General features: G+C 46.1%; 1 protein-coding gene across 11 annotated transcripts in view; it reads left to right on the top strand.

Moving 5' to 3' along the window:
* The first annotated feature begins 11,406 nt into the window (after window positions 1-11,406).
* The window catches only part of FBRSL1 (fibrosin like 1), an 808,905-nt gene continuing 800,816 nt past the window's right edge, over window positions 11,407-19,495 (top strand). For 6 of the 11 annotated variants that reach the window (XM_060269604.1, XM_060269610.1, XM_060269606.1 and 3 more), the window contains exon 1: window positions 11,407-12,651. In XM_060269604.1, coding sequence (XP_060125587.1) covers window positions 12,358-12,651 — 294 coding nt within the window. In that variant the 5' untranslated portion in view covers window positions 11,407-12,357. The remainder of the gene's footprint in view (window positions 12,652-19,495) is intronic. The other 5 variants (XM_060269609.1, XM_060269607.1, XM_060269612.1 and 2 more) reach the window with 2 other exon arrangements.

The following is a 19,495-nucleotide window of genomic DNA, read 5'->3' on the forward strand; positions in this document are numbered from 1 at the left end:
GATTTGGGTCAGGTTGATTCTTTTTGTCGTCTGCTATCGTGGGCCTTGGCACCTACCATAAATGAGGAGCTTGATTTAGGGTCAACAGCTGAACTGTGCCTCCAGAATGGAAGGGCAGGGGCATAGGAGGAGAAGAGAATGACCTGGGGGGGGGGCTTTAGCCATTCAAAACCTGAGTTCATCCAGTAAAGCTGAATGATGGAAGATTACGCACAGACAAAAGAAAGGACTTCACGCAGTGCATAGATTAACTATGGAATTTGCTCCCACAAGAGGTAGTGATTGCTACCAACTTGGATGGCTTTAAAAGAGGATTAGACAAATTCATGAAGGACAAGGCTGTGAATGACGACTAACCATGATGACTATGTTCTTCCTCCGCCGTGGGAGGCAGGGTTCCTCTGGGTACCAGTTGCTGGGATTCAGAAGTGGGAAGTGCCCTCTTGCACTCAGGGACAACTTATTATTATTATTATTATTAAGAGTTTGGATTTGATATCCCGCTTTATCACTACCCAAAGGAGTCTCAAAGCGGCTAACATTCTCCTTTCCCTTCCTCCCCCACAACAAACACTCTGTGAGGTGAGTGGGGCTGAGAGACTTCAGAGAAGTGTGACTAGCCCAAGGTCACCCAGCAGCTGCATGTGGAGGAGCGGAGACGCGAACCCGGTTCCCCAGATTACGAGTCTACCGCTCTTAACCACTACACCACACTGACTCTCAGTGGACTTTCCATTGGGGGACCAGATTAGCCACTGTGAAAATAGGATGCCAGACTAGATGGGCCTTTGGCCTGATACACATACCTATCAGGGATTGGACTCAAGAGGGTGAGATGGAGGAGAATTGGTGGAGATCACACACACACACACACACACACACACACACACACACACACAGCACCTTCTCCTGACGCTGCAGGAGAAGAGGGATGCAGCATAGATTTACAGCAGGGGTTTGAGGAAGTGTTGGGAAGTGTTAGAACAGGCTTCCTCAAGCTTGGCCCTCCAGATGTATTTGGCCTACAACTCTCATGATCCCTAACTAGCAGGACCAGTGGTCAGGGATGATTGGAATTATAGTCTCAAAGCATCTGGCGGGCCAAGGTTGAGGAAGCCTGTGTTAGAAGGGGGGGTAATTGTGACAGGGTAGCCAGCTGAAACATTGTCACTGTCTCAGAGACATTTGACCACAAGTTGCCACCTTAAAGGGAAGATGCTGTTTCTATGAGGGAGGGAGGGAGGGAGGAGGAGCTCGTTTTGGAGCAACGCCATTGTTAGGGCTTGCTGGGTTCTTTTGTCTCTCACTATTGTGATTGAATAAACCCATTAAAAAGGACTCTCCTTTTTTTCTGCTCTTGTTGTAACCGGGGGAGGGACAGCTTTCCCGAAGACTTGAGAATACCCTCCAACATTTCTCCAATGAAAATAGGGACATCCTATTTAATAATAATAATAATAATAATAATAATAATAAGAAGAAGAAGAAGAAGAAGAACATTGTTTATATCCCACCAATCCAAATGGGTTGCCCCAGCCACTCTAGGAGGCTTTCAACATACAGTATATAAAAACATATTAAAACATTAAACATAAAAAAATCTTCCCTATAAAAACAGAGCTGCCTTCAGATGTCTTCATTTGTGAAATTCTCTCCCAAGGAAGGCTCACCTGGCACCTTCACTACAAATATTTACGCACCAGACAAAAACTTTCCTTTATAACCAGGCCAAATGGTTTGTGGTCAAATGTCTCTTTGACTTGTGGTCAAATGTCTCTGAGACAGTGACAACGTTTCAGCTGGCTGCCCTGTCACAATTACCCCCCCCCCTCTTCTAACACAGGCTTCCTTAACCTTGGCCCGCCAGATGTTTTGAGACTATAATTCCGGTTTGCCTTTAACTATGGACCATTAGAAACAGGTGGGATGCTTTTTTTAAAAAAAATACTTTTTATTAAATTTTCCAATTAAAACACATCAAATCACATTGAAATTTTTCCCAATTACATTATTACAAATCCAAATTAATCATACAATTCCAATTAAAGAAAACATTCCAATTATAGCCAATTATACTTAATTTTTTTCGGACTCCCATGCCTCAGATTCCCAGAGCTCCCTGCTAATCAGCAATACCCATTGCTTCCTTTTTAATTTATCCCTTAACAGGTGGGATATTTTTAATGTAAAGTGGTACCTCTACTTATGAATGTGATCCGTTTTGGGGTGCCGTTTGCACCCTGAAAAGTCCATAAGTAGAGTGGCACTACTGCGCATGCGCGAAGCGCAATGCAGCATTTCTGCACATGTGCAAAGTGCGCAGATCGCTTCTGTGCGTGCGGCAAAACCCGGAAGTATACACTTCCGGGTTTGCCACGTTCACAACCCGAAAATCCACAACATGAAGCAAATGCAAACAGAGGTAGGACTGTATTTTAACGTTTGTAATGTATTTCTTCCCTTGGTTTTAATGTATTGCGGGGAGGGGGGATGTTTGTTATTTTGTTGCCTTGGGTTGCCTTCGGCGAGATAAAGTGGCTAACAGATTTAATTCATAATAATGATTTAATTAATAATAGTGATAATAATTAAAAGGTCCCAGACCGCTCCATCAGCCTTCAACTACAACACAAATTAAACAACTCTGTAAATCTGTGATTTATCTCCCTGTATTTCTTGGGCATGGCATTCTACTACAACACAACAGGAGAGACTCTGATCTCACTGTGATGGAGCCCCTCAGATCAGAGGACAGCAATGCTCCCCCTTAAGAGCTGCGCATTGTGGGGTGTGCATGCCATTGTCTAAACAGCTAGTACCCTGCTACCATGGAGACACTGCTTAATTTCTGAACAAAGAAGCAAAACCAGGCCATTAGACATGCCAGAGGATCCGGAACAGGGGCCAAATGCAGTCCCCTCTATCTGGCCTTGGGGCTCTCCCCAGACCACACACCCTCCTAAGCCACACCAATCACCAGCTCTGCTTTTCAGCCTCCTCGAATGTCTTTGCCTCGCTGGGATCCGTCCTTGACAATGGCTGCATTCGCCTGGCAGTTTGTTCCATTTTCAGGACACTAGTCACTCACTTCCACATTGCATTTGAGCTTTCACGCAATGTAAAAGCCACTTGTGGAACAGTAAGTGGAATATGGCACACGCTCCGCTCTCATTTCCACTTATCTGCTGGCTGATGGGAGTTGGAAGTCCAGCAGCAACTGAGGGCCACAAGTTCCCTGCTCCATGGCCTGCGCTTGCAAATATACCTTCCGCTGCTAGCAAATTAAATGCAACATGTTTTAAGTGTGTGTCTAAAAATGGGATGTGTGACATGATCCTCATTGGCAAAGGAGAGGCAGAGTGCATGCCCAGGCTCTTCGCTCTTATTATTTCTCACACCCTCAGGTCTTTGGATGTCAGACAAAATGCACAGCAGCTGGCAATGTGGGAACCAAGGTGAACTGCCAAAATTACTGCAGCTGGGGAACAGAGAAGAGTTTGCGAGGAGAAACAAGCAGGGGAGAGATGCTTCACCCTTCCCTATTGCTGATGTCACTAGGCATTATTTGCAAGGGAGAAATAGTCCTTAACTCTGCCTTTCTTAGTAGAAATCACTCCAGAGGAGGGTGTAAGTTGCAGAGGGGAAAGGTGGCAGCAGGAGGTGAGGGTTTAATCCCGTTTCTCAGTTCCAAACTGGATCCTCCTCACTGTTTTGCAAATCAGACAACCTGTTTATTCAGCACTCACCCCAGTAATAATGATAATAATTTTATTATTTATATCCTGCCCATCTGGCTGGGTTGCCCCAGCCACTCTGGGCAGCTTCCAACCAAATATTAAAAACACAATACAGTATCCAACATTATGTTGTTGTTGTTTAGTCGTTTAGTCGTGTCCGACTCTTCGTGACCCCATGGACCATAGCACGCCAGGCACTCCTGTCTTGCACTGCCAACATTATAAACTTCTCTAAACAGGGCTGCCTTCAGATGTCTTCTAAAGTTGAGTAGTTCTTTATCTCCTTGACATTTGATGGGAGGGCGTTCCACAGGGATGGCACCACTACCAAAAAGGCCCTCTGCCTGGTTCCCTGTAACTTCACTTCCTACAGTGAGGGAACCACCAGAAAGCCCTTGGTGTCCAGGCTGAATGATGAGTGTGGAGGAGACGCTCCTTCAGGTATACTTGGCCAAGTCCGTTTAGGGCTTTAAAGGTCAGCACCAACACTTTGACTTGTGCTCAGAAAAGTACTGGGAGCCAGCGTAGATCCTTTAGGACTGGTGTTATATGGTCTCAGCTGCCACTCCCAGTTACCAGTCTAGCTGCCACATTCTGCAATAGTTGTAGTTTCTGAGTCACCTTCAAAGGTAGCCCCACGTAGAGCACACTGCAGTAGTCCAAGTGGGAGATAACTAGAGCATCTGCCACTCTGGTGAGACAGTGCATAAGCAGGTAGGGTCTCAGCCGGTGTACCAGATGGAGCTGGTAGACAGCTGTTATGGACACAGAATTGACCTGTGCCTCACAAATGACTCCCAGGCTGCACACCTGGTCCTTCGGGGACCAGAGAGTCCCCCACACCCACCCACCATGCTGGTTAGAATATGTCTTCACTGAACGTTTGTTATGATTGGTTTGCAGTCCTGACTTACCTGTAGGTTGTTTACACATCTTCCTGTTAATCATTTCTTCATTCTACACTTTCTACAGTGCTGTAGAAAGATGCATTGGAAAATACATCTGGAAGAAGTCCTCCTTTTAACAGCCACAACAAAAGTGGATTTGTTGTGTCAGAACAGCAGAGCACTTTAATCCACTTTGAAGGTGGAAACCTAAAGTTCTTGTGTTGCTCTCCTGCAAAATACTGAGTCAGAGGGCATCCTTATACAAACTGTATTATGCTCTGGCAATAATAAATGAAGCTTATTTTATGTCTTAAGTGCATGTAAAGATTCCCTACACTTTGGCTTCAAGGTCTAGTTCCTTCACCCTTTTGATGACCCTTCATAGCCTTTGCAGGTCAAGCATTGCAAACCTCGTTGACTTTTCCTTTTTTTAAAAAAAGCCTTCTGAGCCAAAACACTTCAAAGACACAGGCAGAAAGGGCGATTGAGGGTGGGGGAGGAGGAAATCCCATCATCTGAGAGTCCAGCCAAGCCCATGAGCAGATAAATGGCCAGTTCCTGCTAGCCTGCAATTACCAAAGGATGTGGTTAGAGAGTCGGTTGTCTTTCTTGCTTAATTGGGCCCAAAATGATTATAGGATTTGTTGCAGGACAGATGACACTGGAGGGCATGTGTGATTTTTGGCTAAGCTGCACACAAAACGCCGATTTGCCCCCTAACAGACTGAGGAGCACAACTTCTGCCTCCACTTTCGAATTAACACACTCAACGACACGTGCTTGTCGAGTGGCAAATACAATGAGCCAGGGTGGTGTGTTTCTCTAAGAAGGGCCTAGCGTTCAACACTCCAGAATTCCCAGCATTTTTTTAAAAAAATAATAAATCTTGTAGCATAGGGGTGAGGAAACCTTAAGTGGGGGAGGGGGGAGAGGGGGCAATACAGCCTGTCAAGCCTTTTTCTATGTGGCCCCTTGGGGCTCCCACCAAACCAGCTCCTCAGGCTACATCCTTTACTAGCTCCGCTTGTCACTGGACAATTTTAGTCTGGGGAAAATCCTTTCCCAGCAGTCTCACATATGTGGTCAGAAGCAGCACAAAGAAGTGAGATTTCCCCCCAGATGCTGGTTTAGGAAGCAAAACAGCAGCAATATTCTGAGCTTGCAAGTTTTGGTAATTCCAAGTATATTTGGCCAGCACAGCATAAATACTACAAGTCCAATCAGTGAGTCAGTTGCTCCCAACTTCAAAAATGTACCTCTGCCTTTTTTTTTTTGTCTCACTGACCCATAGCACTCCATCTGCAGCGGGAGGGTAACAACACACTGCCCTACCTTGCAAGGCTGTTTGGATTCCGAGACATCGCAAGACAATTTGAACACCCTGGCATGCTGCACAAAGCTAAGTACTACTATTTTTAAAAAATCAATGTATCAATCAATCTATCTATCAATAAGTGTTACTACGGTAATTGCCTAAGGCACCGTTGGCAGAAGTGAAATCTGTAAGGTTTTTTTAAACAACAACAACGGGAGCTCTCTTTGTGTTCTTAAATAAAAATAGTTAAGAGCCTTGCATTCAAGTGGAGAGGGGAAAGGGAACCAACAAGAGGTATTGACTGCTATCCCTTGGGTATGCTTTTCTGGATAGCATCTTCCCCTGTTCCATTTCTTTTCTATAGATCTGGTCCTAGACACCCACACCAACCTTATCTAAACTACAGAAGTTACTATATAACATGGAATGAGTGTGTCAAACCAAACAGGGGCTATGACTGCTCTGGAGCTATGACTGCTCTGGACTACAAATACTGGTGATGGCAGAGCTCTCCAAACATGTCCTGCTGTTAAGGTAAAAGTAAAGGGACCCCTGACCATTAGGTCCAGTTGTGACCGACTCTGGGGTTGTGTGCTCATCTCGCATTATTGGCCGAGGGAGCCGGCATATAGCTTCCAGGTCATGTGGCCAGCATGACAAAGGCACTTCTGACGAACCAGAGCAGCACACGGAAACACCGCTTACCTTCCCGCTGTAGCGGTATACCTATTTATCTACTTGCATTTTGACGTGCTTTTGAACTGCTAGGTTGGCAGGAGCTGGGACCAAGCAACGGGAGCTCACCCCGTCACAGGGATTCGAACCACTGACATTCTGATCAGCAAGCCCTAGGCTCAGTGGTTTAACCCACAGCACCACCTAGGTCCCTGGTGTTAAGATGTACCAAATGCTTACACTCCAAATGAATTAATGCAAAATAATTACAGCCCCTGGGTCTAAACCCAACTGCCTACATCAGGGGTCAGCAAACTTTTTCAGCAGGGGGCCGGTCCACTGTACCTCAGACCTTGTGGGGGGGCCGGACTATACTTTGTGAAAAAAATATGAACGAATTCCTATGCCCCACAAATAACCCAGAGATGCATTTTAAATAAAAGGACACATTCTACTCATGTAAAAACATGCTGATTCCCGGACCATCCGCGGGCCGGATTGAGAAGGCGATTGGGCCCATCCGGCCCCTGGGCCTTAGTTTGGGGGCCCCTGGCCTACATAAATTAGAATTCTTACTTCACCCATAATAAACATGTACCAACCAGGTAAGGGGGGAATATTCACCCTTATTTTAGCTACTTTTGTTATTTGCATGCTGTTTACAAGCAACTTGTCGAACAAGGACTTGAGAACAGTAGCAAAAACCAGCCCACAAACCTTGTATGTTGAGTAAGGAAAGCCATTTTTAGTTCAAACACAACCATTGATCAAGTTATCAATGAGCAAGACTTTGACCTCTAAATAAATAGAAGCAACACACCTCAACTCAATCCAATTATAAGGAGAAATAGGTACACCTGTTGAACAGCTTGTCTTTATGCTTCAAGCCCAGCCCTTTTTACCCAACATTCCTTATGGCTGCCACTCCACCCCCTTTTAAGCAATATAAAGGAAGCTGGAGGAGTATAAAGGAAGCTATATAAAGGAAGCTGGTGCTGGAGGAGACTCTTGAGAGTCCCATGGACTGCAAGAAGATCAAACCTATCCATTCTGAAGGAAATCAGCCCTGAGTGCACACTGGAAGGACAGATCGTGAAGCTGAGGCTCCAATACTTTGGCCACCTCATGAGAAGAGAAGACTCCCTGGAAAAGACCCTGATGTTGGGAAAGATGGGGGGCACTAGGAGAAGGGGACGACAGAGGGCGAGATGGTTGGACAGTGTTCTCGAAGCTACTAACATGAGTTTGACCAAACTGCGGGAGGCAGTGCAAGACAGGAGTGCCTGGCGTGCTCTGGTCCATGGCGTCACAAAGAGTCAGACACGACTAAACAACTAAACAACAACAACAACAACAACAAAAGGAAGGAGAGTGCTTACATCTATAGCCAATGATTTGCTCCTTGCTTACTGGTTTGGAAGGCGATTACTATAGGATGCTACTTTATACAGAGTTAAAATGGCGAGGTCCATTTAAATCAGCATTTTCTATGTACCAACTAGTAGCAGGGCACAGGATTTCAGATGGATTCTCTCCCAATCCTGGCTGAAGATCCCACAGATTGAACCCGAGACCAACTGTATGCAAAGCAGATTTTGGACAATACTGTAGAGCCACGTTCCTTCCATGGACTGGTAAGTCGTTACAGCTGTATAGGAATCTGAGGTTGATCACAATCTAGGGATGAAGGGGTTTTTTTGCAAACAAGCTATCTGCTATGCAGAAAGCTGCTTCTCTTTCATAATAGCTCCAGTGTACATTTTTAAGTCCCTGGGGTTTCAGTGGGGTTTATTTCCAAGGAAATGTGTATAACCCCCAACCACACCAAACATTTAAAGCACTACAATGCCCAATTTTAAGCAGTCATGGCTTCCTCCAAGAATCCTAAAAAGTGTAGTTTAAGAGTGCTGAGAGTTATTAGGAGACCCCCATTTTCCTTCACAGAGCTGCAGTTCCCAGTTTCCCCTTGTGACCACTCTAAGAACTGTAGCTCTCTAAAGAGAACAGGGGTTTCCAAACCACTATCAGCACCCTTAACAAACTACAGCTCCCATGATGCTTTGGGGAAAACCCACAGCCACTTAAAGTGGTACCCTAATGCTTTCAATGCAAAGTGTGGATGTGCTCTTGGGCTTTTATGGGTGCTGGGTACAGGGGGTGTGACATTTGCTTCTCCCTAGAAGACAGGCTACAGGAGCCCAAGGGAGAAAGGCTCCACTCCACAGGAGGGTCTTACAAAGGAGAAGTTTTGTCTTGAGTGCATGAAGTCCCCTGAAGCGTGAAGGTGTCCTAAGGATAGAAGCAACCGTACAAGCGCCCCAGACCCTTAACTCTTAACTGCAAAGACAAGTCTCTCCAGCGGTGCCTGGTGCCCATTAGGACTGGCAGAGCAGACAATAGGGAGCCCAACATGTGGAGCCAATGACAGGTAGAGCCAACTAGTTGTATCCCCATTCTCCCTGCTGAATTCCATAAGGGCAGCATTGTTTTAGACAGGGGTGGAAGCATTTATGTAAACAAAATGAAACCAAAGAACTACTCAGTGAAGGAATGAGCAAATTGCAAGGGAGTGGTTACCTCCCCGTATGAATACTGACCTTAAATGCTCCTCTTCTTCCCCATGGAGTATTAATGGCTACAGCTGAGCAATAGTTCGTTTGTTTTTACCCCTCACCTGACTGGAGACATCTCCCTTACAAGAAAAATTGCAGTCTCCTATGCCCCCTTCCTTGTTGAGGTGGCTGTCAATGGCATATAACAAAGATTTGCAGTGTGTCAGGGTGTGTGCGTTTGTGTAGTATTATCTGTCCTCCCCAAATGCTTGCTTGCTTTTTATTGTAGTTTTCCACACCCCACTCCCCCATTTAGATAGCTCCAGTATCTGCAGTGGTTGGCTTGATGTCTTCTGAAACAAATGTGCCACTTAATACAGTTGGCAGAGAGAGGAGGTTGTCACTTCTCTTCCCCACCCCACCCCAACACTGTAAATGTGTCATTTATTGCAGAGGAGGGTGGGTGTAATCTTGGCAACTCTCCCCCATGAGGAAGGGAAGGAAAAGGGTAGTATTTCTCTCCCAGTGTGACACCTCTGTTATAGCAAAAATTGCAATTCCTCCATAGGAAAAACATTTTTGCAAAGAATTTATTCTTCTAAATACCTAGTTATCACCAATATTGTGGGCTGGGGGTGTGTGTGTTTTGTTTTTACTCTCTTCTTCCCCTGCTCCCTTTCACATTTTCTAAATTTGCAGCTAAAAGGAGGCTGGCTTTCTTATGCAATTCTGTAAGATCTACTTGGCTCCTGCAGGAATAAAACTGGTAGCACATTTGCAAAGCTAAGCAGTGTTGGGTATGGTTTGAAATTGGATGGGGAACGAGTTGAGATTCCTGCATTGCAGGGGGTTGGACTAGATGACCCCTGGGAACCCTCCCAGCTCTACAATTCTGATTCCACTGACAGTGGTGTCCTCAGGGCAGAACATGGTGGGGCAGAAACCCAAGCCACTCCCACCCCCAGGGTAGGAGTAGGGGGGCCTCTCAATGGCCACACACCTACTGAAGCCAGTGAAAAGTCCAGCGCCCGCCTCCCCTGTAAAGACCCTCACAAGCGCAAGTCTAAAATGACAGCTGTCCCTCTGTTCTTTGAGTTCAGTGGGATTAAGACTCTCAGGTTAAGTGAGTTTGGGATGGCAGCCTGGGATTGCAAGATGAAGGGAATGATTGCAATGAGGAGGAAGCTGCAGAGATCGCAAAGTGGGTTCGGGGAGAGAGAGAGAGAGTAGTTTGGCGCTTTCCTTCTCTTTCCCCTTTCCTAACGTGTTTTTTTTGGGGGGGGGGGAGTCAATTTCGAGGAATTGTATGATTTTGCGTGCCGTCCCCCTTTCGTATACAGAAACGACTGCAACCAGGGAGGCTGCAGAAATGCTAAAGGCAAGACGGGTGTCGTGTGTGTGTGCGCGCGCTTGCCCTCCCCTATTTTTACTCTATTTCCCCAACCTGGGGGGGGGGCGACGACACCAATTACCACATTTCTTTCTTTTACCTCCCCCCCTCCCCCTTTTAACGCGGGTCCTCTTAACCTTTCCTCCCCTCCCCTCCTTGGGGAGTTGGTAAGGTCAGCGAGAGAGCGAGAGCCCGTCAGGTTTGTTGGAGGGGAGTTGAATTGTGTGTCGTGGGGGCGGGGGGGCGGGTTGGAGAGAGAGAGGGGGAGTGCGTGCGTGCGAGTGGGAAGCAAGCGAGCGAGCGAGCGCGTGAGAGAGAGAAGCCGCCGGCTCGGGGCCTGCGCCGGGGAATGACGCGCAGCTGGCAGCCCTGCTCATGCGCGGCCGGCCGGGCGGTGCTTAAAGCCTGAGCCTGCTCGGGAGGTGGGGTGGGGTGGGTGGGGGGAGAAGAGGAGGAGGAGGAAAAAAAAAAAGAAGCGAGAGGGAGAATGAGAATGGGGCGGAATGCGAGCAGGAGAAGCTTGAGGGAGAGCAGGAGCAGCAGCAGCCGGCGCCGCGGCGCAGCAGCCTGAGAGAGAAAGGGAAGCGGGCGCGCGAGGGAAGGAGGAGAAGGAGGAGAAGGAGGAGGAGGCGAGGCAGCGGAGAGGCAGGCGCAGCTTCTCCGGGTGACAAGGCAGGCAGGCGGGCAGGGCGGCTGCTGCTGGTGGCGGCGGCGGCGGAGGGAGAAGGAGGGTGGCCGGCTTCGGGAGGAGGGCAGGGCGGAGAGGCTCGCCGGCCGCGGGTGGGAAAGTTGGGGAAGGAGGGGAGCAGCCGGGCCCGGCTGCAGGAGGAGGAGGAGAAGGAGGAGGGGGCGGCGGCGGAGAGCTGAAGGGGGGCGGCGGCGGCGGCGGCAGGAGGATCATCAGCAGCAGCAGCAGCCGAAGAGGAGGAGGAGGAGGAGGCTGCGCCAGGGAATTTCTCTTCGCCTTCCTCGTGAGAAAGTTGCGGCGCGCGCGCCAGCGCGGGATCCGGAACCCTCTTGTTGCCATTTTCGTCTCTCGGCAGGATTCGAACCCGGGGCGGGGCGCTGCTTGCCCCGGGGCGGGAGGGAGTTAAAAAAAAAGAGAGGGGGGAGGAGAAGGGGGGAGGGTTCGTCGCGGAGGAGCAGCCGCCGCCACCACCACCACCGCTGCTTCTGTTTCTTCGCATCGGCTCTGCTGGTGTCCTGGATTTATTATTTTCCTTTTCCCAAGCCTGGATTCGACCTCCTGGATTTGTCTCTTGCGTTTCAGTTTTTTTGGGGGGGTGATTTTTATTATTATTATTTTATTATTATTATTGGACGGGGTGTGTGTGAGTGGGGGGGGGGAAGCTTGGCTCTTTCTCTCTTCCACCGGATCCGAACTGGAGATCAATCGCACTGTTTGGCTGCGTGGCTTGCCTCTCTTTAATTTTTAATTTTATTTTTTTGCAAGGGAGGGGGAAAAAGATTTGTCAAGGTCACTTCGTCTGGATTTACGTTTTTCTTTTCTTCTGGATCTCTTTTAATTCCCCCACCCCCTTCTTCCTTCTCTGCCCTCCATCGGATCACCCTTTCCTTTCCACAGAGGTCTGCTGGATTACATTTCTCTCTTCTAACCCCCCCCCCCACCTCCCGCCCCCTTCCTTTGGATTTTATAAGCCTGAAGGAGAAGAGAGAGAAAAGAGAGAGACAGGCTGGATTATATTAGGGTGGTATTTTTAGAGAGAAAAGACCCACCACACTTCGATCTGAAATAAATTTTCGAGGTGTTTTTTTGTGTGTTTGTTTTTGCATCTTTGAAATGGATGGGAAAATCAGACAGAGCAGGAAATCTCGGTCCCAAAGGGACCGCGTGAGGCGAAGGGATCCAAATGGCAGGGACCGCCCGAATCAGAGCCCTTCCTCGGCATCCGAGAGAGAACACAGCCCGGGCAAGGAAAACACGAGCCAAAATTGCCCAAATCCTAAGAGCCAGGCTTCTGCAGCCAGGAACGCCAGACCTCCGAGGCGGAGGAGGCGAGAATCCAGCTCTCAGGAAGAGGATTTAATTGATGGATTTGCGATCGCCAGCTTCAGTACGATGGAAGCCTTGGAGGTAAGGATCAGAACGGGTTGCTCTCTTTTCATGGGCTTATGTTATAGGGATTTGGGTGGGGTGGGGGAGAGAGCGAGGGAAGAGCTTGGGGTGTATCTGTTGGGTTTGGCTGGATCCAGCCATCCACCCCTCCCCCTTTTTGCTTCCTTGTCAATATCAATTAACTTCTCGCACATGAGCGATGAATATTCAAGCCTGGAGGAATAAAGAGGCAAAAGGCGTTGTTGGATGTGGAAGCCTGTGCCTTGTTTGGGGTGTGTGCAGATGTGGTCCTAAGGTGCAGAGCCTCTGGCTGCATCCTGGGTGTACTTGTTGGGGCTGCTTCCCCTGAGTTGATGTGTAGGCCGAGGCATGTGGATAGCTCTTTTTGAGCTGATAAACCAACTTGAGTTGCTCAGAGCTGGTTTTCAATGTTTGTTTGGAATTCTAATTGGCTGGCGAGTCTACGGGGAGAAGCACAAAAAGTTCTCGGGTTTTTTGGGTCTTCTCCCTTTTGCATGTTGGAGGAAGGGTGTCACCAGGCGTGTTTCGAATTGCTTAAAATGTGTGTGCACTGCTGCCCAAGTAATTTTCTTTTTTGGAAATTGAAATCTCACGTATTTTTTGTTTGGTGTTGTCATTTCCCCCATATGTGTCTCTGGAGAATGTAAGAACCAAATAGTTAATGTTTTTGATTTCGTGGGGATGGGGAACAGTGGTGGAAGGGGAGATGTTCCGCGAGAGAATTATCATTTTGTTCCTGATTTCAAAAATTGTTTTTAAAGGCTTGCAGATATCAAATAGATTTCTCATTGCTGGTGAACTATATTTTCTTGGTGTTAATCAGTTGGCGAAAAAAATAATTGCATGTCGGACTTATTGTGAAAAACATTTGCTGTGCCAATACTGCTTGTTTTGTCTGAGTGAAGTTAGACAGCAGAGAAAATTTTAATGTGTTCAAGCTAGGGGATTTTGGGTGTCTCTTGGTGTTTTTTGTGTGTCCCTCTTGATGTGATGGGAAAGTCTGAGGCGCTAAGAGACTTTCTGGTAAGTGTGTTGTTACCCTGTTAAAGTTAGTCATTTTGTCCACTCTTAATATGCTTTTTAAAAAAATGTTGGCTGATATGTTTACTCACGTCGGGTACCTGACTAATTCACAGGAGTGAAGAGTTGGTTTGGATGTCGGCAGGCTTGCTGTTTATCTGTGAATATAACATGTTTGCTCCAAACTTTTTCAGCGATGCACTGTGAATATGTGTGGGAGTCCATGGGTTGCATCTTCCCATCAGAGTCTTCTGGCTACTGTCTCTCGTTCTCTGGAACAGGAGTTTCATTTATTGTAGCAAGTTTTACTTACTTGTGAGGCGTCTCAAAGGAAATGGATATCCTATCTGCTATGGCTTCAGACTCATTTAAGTGTTTCAATTTTTTTGTTTTTAAATCCTCGGCTTTTTGTTTGTTTGTTTGAAATCTGAAATTATTGGAGATTTAATGAATGCAGGAAAAGGCTATATAGTGAAGTTCATGCATGAGATTTTCTGGCAAAAGATGCTTCTTTGAAGAAGCAAGTTTCGTTGTACATCAGGTGGTCAAGACCTGGAGCCAAGACTTTTTTTTGGAGAACGCTTCAGTTTGCCTTTCCTTCTTATTGGTGGCCCCAGGCCTCATACCTACCTCTGTCACGTTTGCTTCCTTTTGCTATACCTGTTTTCTGCTAAAGTCTCTCACTTTTTCCTGGGCATTGTCATGAAACTTGTCAGGCGCTGAAGTTCAAAGCCAGTTGAGCCAATTAGTCTTCAGAATTGTCATTGACGAATAGACAAATCCGTTACCTCTTTGGGCAATGAAATATGTCTTGATGGTTGCTTCATTAAAACTTTTTTTTTTAATGGTATGTTACAGTGATGGTCAGTATCCTGCATCTGACAGAGGTAAGCCTCTGCTTGCTCCAGAGGAGAAACATACAAATGTAGAAGGAAACAATGGAAAATAGTTTCCATCTGTCAATCACGAATAGCTGGAATACTGGTGGCCTTGCTTGTGGGGGTGGGGGATGCAAAATCAGCTAGGGGAAAGATTCCCTCTAATGATTCTCTCAATGAAGTACAAGGAGGAAAGCCATAAAACAAGCTTCCAAAACTGCTTCTCCATATGGTCATCTGTAGATGCTAGGACCTAGGTAGCTCTTCCAGGTGACTGGATATGGAAGCTCTGGTGGTGGTTGAAAACTGAGATACTGTAGTTGGTTTTTCTTTCAAAATGGCTAATGCATGTAGATGAACTAGTACCATTTAGGCCTTTCTAGCAAGACTGTCATAAGGTAGTGACCTAGATAAAACACCCCACTGTAAAGACAAGTAGCTACATGATTCCTTTTTAGTATGATGGAGGGGCTTTGGATTGGGAAGGACAAATTTTGGTGTCTGTACAAGCCACCTTATCTCTTGGGTGTTTAATTCTTGAATCCTTTCAGTCCACCTCTGTTCTCTCTGCTCATTCATCAGCCTTCCTTTAACCTGGAGCAATAGTGAACATCTTCATTTTGGGTGAAGTCTTATTTCATTTAAGACATTCCTTCCTGGTGGACTGTATTGAGGGCTACTAATTGGTCTCTGTTCAGTTTAAAGCAAGGCTGCCACATTGTATGCTTTCAGACTTGTCCTGGGACCAAAGGAATGTGTGGGGAGGTTCTGTAGCACCACACAAAGTACGTTAACTATTCATCCTGTGACTTTTGACTAGAGAGTGATGCTCTTGCAATTGGCAAGTAAAAGTTCCTACCCACACAGAATCATTTTGCCCAAAGACATAATCCCTTGGTGACAGTTTCTCTATGTAGATGCTGCTTCTGTGTAGTGTTTCAATGTTGTTGTTTGTTTGTTTAGCCGTGTCTGACTCTTCGTGACCCCATGGACCAGAGCATGCCAGACACTCCTGTCTTCCACTGCCTCCCGCAGTTTGGTCAGACTCACGTTGGTAGCTTCTATAACATTGTCCAACCATCTCGTCCTCTGTCATCCCCTTCTCCTTGTGCCCTCCATCTTTCCCAGCATCAGGGTCTTTCCCAGGGAGTCTTCTCATAAGGTGGCCAAAGTATTGGAGCCTCAGCTTCAGGATCTGTCCTTCCAGTGAGCACTCAAGGCGGATTTCCTTCAGAATGGATTGGTTTGATCTTCTTGCAGTCCATGGGACTCTCAACGTTAGGATGGTTATTTATCCCCATTTTAAAGATGAGAGCACTGACTCTTACAGAGCAGTTTGAGTAAAGATGTCCAGCTGAGTTCAAAGGTCGAAGTTGTGCTAGTCATTCAGCTAATGGCTTTAAATGTTATCATGTTCTAGCACACTTAGTCTGCTTCACTTACATGCAGACACACACTTCTGCTGTGGTTATGGGTTCCAACTGGGGCTGGGCAGATGCAGGTTCAAATCTCCCCATGGCCATTTATTTGTGTATTTAACTGGCTTACTTCCTGCCATGGAATTCAAGTTGATATATGTCGATGTTCCCAGATAGGTGCCCTTCCAAGCGCAACCTAGACTTAGATCTGCCTAGTTTTTAGCATCATGTGCCCTCATTCCGTTCCCTGGATCCACAGGGTGAGCTTGGACCCAGTCACTCTTTCTCAGCCTACGCTACCTTGCAAGGTTGTGAAGATAAAATTGTGTGGTTCCCTGACATCTTTGGTGGAATAGTGGGATAAAAACGCAAGGAATATAACCTCCTTGCCTTAAAGGCTGCCTTACAATGTATGAATCAACCCAGGTACCTCCTTTGTGTGTTCTCTCCAAAATGAGGTGTGGAGGGTGTCAACCCAGTCTGTTGGGCAGGATACAAATAATAAAGTTGTTGTTATTATTAACACGAGAGTGGGCTTCTTCAGCAGTGGCTCCCCCATTTGCAATCTCCATTTCTGGTTGGGGATCAGACAGCAACATTCCCATTTACCCTGGCTCATTGGTTTTTAATCGGGAGTGGAGATCGATATGTCGGCAGCCCTTATTGTGCTCAACCTTTGGGTTGTATGGGCTCTTGTCCCTTTTAAACACATTCTCAGCTGAGCATTTTAGTCTTTGTTTGTTGCTTTTTAAAAATAGTAATCTGATTTTAATGCCTTGGTTCTGTTTTTACTGTGCAAGTAGTCTTAGGCACGCTTGAATGCAAAAACGTGACTGAGGGATATCATTAATAATAATAAGAAATAAGAAATATTCGCTAGGTATGATAAGCATGGACACATTTCCCTGCACCGTGGCAGAAAGGCTTAGTCGGTCCTGGGTTGTGCAGAAACTGGGAAATTTGTGTGGGCAAGTAGCCTGGTGAGGAAGTGACCCTCTGAAACCAGACCACAGCAGCTTTGTGCACTGTGTATCAACATTCAAGAGAGCACCTTCACTTGCAGCATCTTGGGTTTTTAATTGGCTCATCAGAATAAATAGGATAAGCAGAATTCACTTGTTTCCTTTCATGTGTTGAGCGGGGGAAGAGTGCCTGCAGTACTCAAGGTGCTTTCAGAAGCCAAAGTGGCAATCTGTGTTTGTGTAAGATGTGCGTAGGTTTTCTTCTTCTTTTTTAAATTCCAGTAACAAAGCAAAGCAAAAATCACCAGGGACACACCAGTGGGTTTTTCCTTACCAAGGAGCAATTGGTGCATCTGAGTGTGGGACTTGCCAGCCAGGCTTCTGATGTTAACATTAGTAAAGGGGATTACCAAGATAAAAATCTCTTAAGCTAACATATGCCCAATTTACGTCATAGTCCACAATTTTGTTTCTTAAAAAAAGAGAGAGACTTGGTGGGGCTCATATTGACAATGTAGAGATGCTTTCCTGCTATCCCTTTAAAAAAAAAAAGTTAGCCACGTTTCTCTGTTGCAGCAATAAGTAAGCCTTGTTCCGCCTTAGAGATTAGCAAATTTATTGCATTCACATTATGGGCCACTTTATATAGGATGCATTATTTATTTTGGTGTGCAGGTCAAAATATGTACATACACAAAAGTTTAGACTCCAAAGAAAGTTGAGAAATGGGCCACTGTGTTTGTGAGGGGGAAGAAGAATCATAGTCCACTTATCCTGCTTTGTGTGGGGGAAGGTTCCCGTTTCAGTCCTTGGCACCTCCAGCTAAAGTGTCTACAGTCTGCTTGTGATTGAAACCACCTCTCATCCCCTGCCTGGGACCCATGGAGAGCTGCTGCTGGCCAGAGTTGACAACACTCGCCTAAGTGGATAAAAACCCTCCCTTGGTATAATAAGGCAATTTCCTAAACTCTTGATAATGAATACTTGTAGACATAGCAGAAAAGATGGAGACCTGCTGAAATCTCCAGTGCTCCTTTTTAAGTGGGTCTTCCCCATGTTCGTGAGTTCGTGTCATAATTTTCTTTGGCAACTAAGCTTGAATGGCTGTTCACATGGCAGTCTTACGTGCTGTGTTCTAATCTTGTTGCTGTGCACCACTTTTTAAAAGTTTGCTTTATAAGAACCAGCGATTAGGAAAACGGAGGAGCTGTATGGCTTGGGTTTCCCCCCTGTAAGTTCTAAATTGCTCTGTATGTGTGTGTTGAGATGGATATTTGTGGTGCTGGAAGGATGGAAGGTACGTTTTGGTTTTATCTCCGGTACGTATTGGGAATTTCCCTTGTCTCTTCAAAGTTACCACAGTAACCTTTAATGTTCTTGAAAGTACAGTGTTGCGTGCATTCCTTTTCACACAGCTGTTCACCCTAGCAGATTTGAGAAATCCAGAGTCTTATAATTTTCTCAGGCTTCCTTGGGAGTTTACAGTATTTATCCTTCCCTCCCGGTGCTTTCAACCAACACAGGTTGACTGGACAATTAGGAACCAGCGCTCAAAATGTAATCTTAAGTCTTTGGTTTACTACATTGCGACACAGTTCATCCCACTCGGAGACTGCAGCCTTAAAACCTTTAATTTGTGTAAGGTCCTGGCAATTTGCCCGTGCATGTGTGTATGCTAAGACAACTGCTCAGCATACAAGTAATTGGGGAGAGGGGGCCATTATAGAGACACATACATACCTGCAAAGGAGTTTTGAGTAAATGGAGTTTCATGCAGCTAACTTTAACTGGCTTCTGCACACCTGTGTCGAAGAACTGCCTACCTGACATTCATCGGTGATAATCTCTTATAAGAGATGGGAATGGCAAGAGCTGAACTTGTTCTTTCTAAATATATGTTCCTCACACCATGAAAGTAATTATCCTCCCAAATAACAGTGATCATGTCAGAGCTGGTTGGACAAAGTGCAGTTTTATAGTGTTTGGTGCCTTGGGAAAAAGCTATCCTCTGGGATTTCCACTTTGCAGGGAAGTTTCTAGGCACTGGGACTAAGAAACATGTCAAAAATTGAGAGAGAGAGCTTGCTTGCAGAGTCTGTGGGAAAGGAATTAAATTATAGAGGGAAAACTTGCAGAAAGGAACAGTTAACGGCAGTGGGAGGAGTGAACACTGAGAATTTGCTCCAGGGACTTGCTTTTAAATGAAAAAGTAGCCTCCTGGGTTATGTGTAAACTTAAGTTGCCATTTTGAATTGCTGCATTTGAATGACTAGCGATAGGGTTCTGTGCACCTTAACTAGATCGTATGCCAGTTTGCCTTGGGGGCAACATCTTCAACATCTGTATCAGAGATTACCAGGTGAGTGTTCGTATGTAAAATAGATTTAAGAGCTAAAAAACGATTCAGGCAGTACATTTTTGGTACTGCTTTTGGTGATAAGACTTCCTCTAGCTTTACAACAGAATCCACCAGGCTACATGGCATACGCTTAGCAGGAATACAAAGTTTTCCACCATGACAGCAAGACGGACCTCTTCCTGAATTATTGCAACTGGCCTGGCA

This window comes from Zootoca vivipara, chromosome 17 (assembly GCF_963506605.1).
Source record: "Zootoca vivipara chromosome 17, rZooViv1.1, whole genome shotgun sequence".
In the NCBI taxonomy this organism is placed as follows: Eukaryota; Metazoa; Chordata; class Lepidosauria; order Squamata; family Lacertidae; genus Zootoca; species Zootoca vivipara.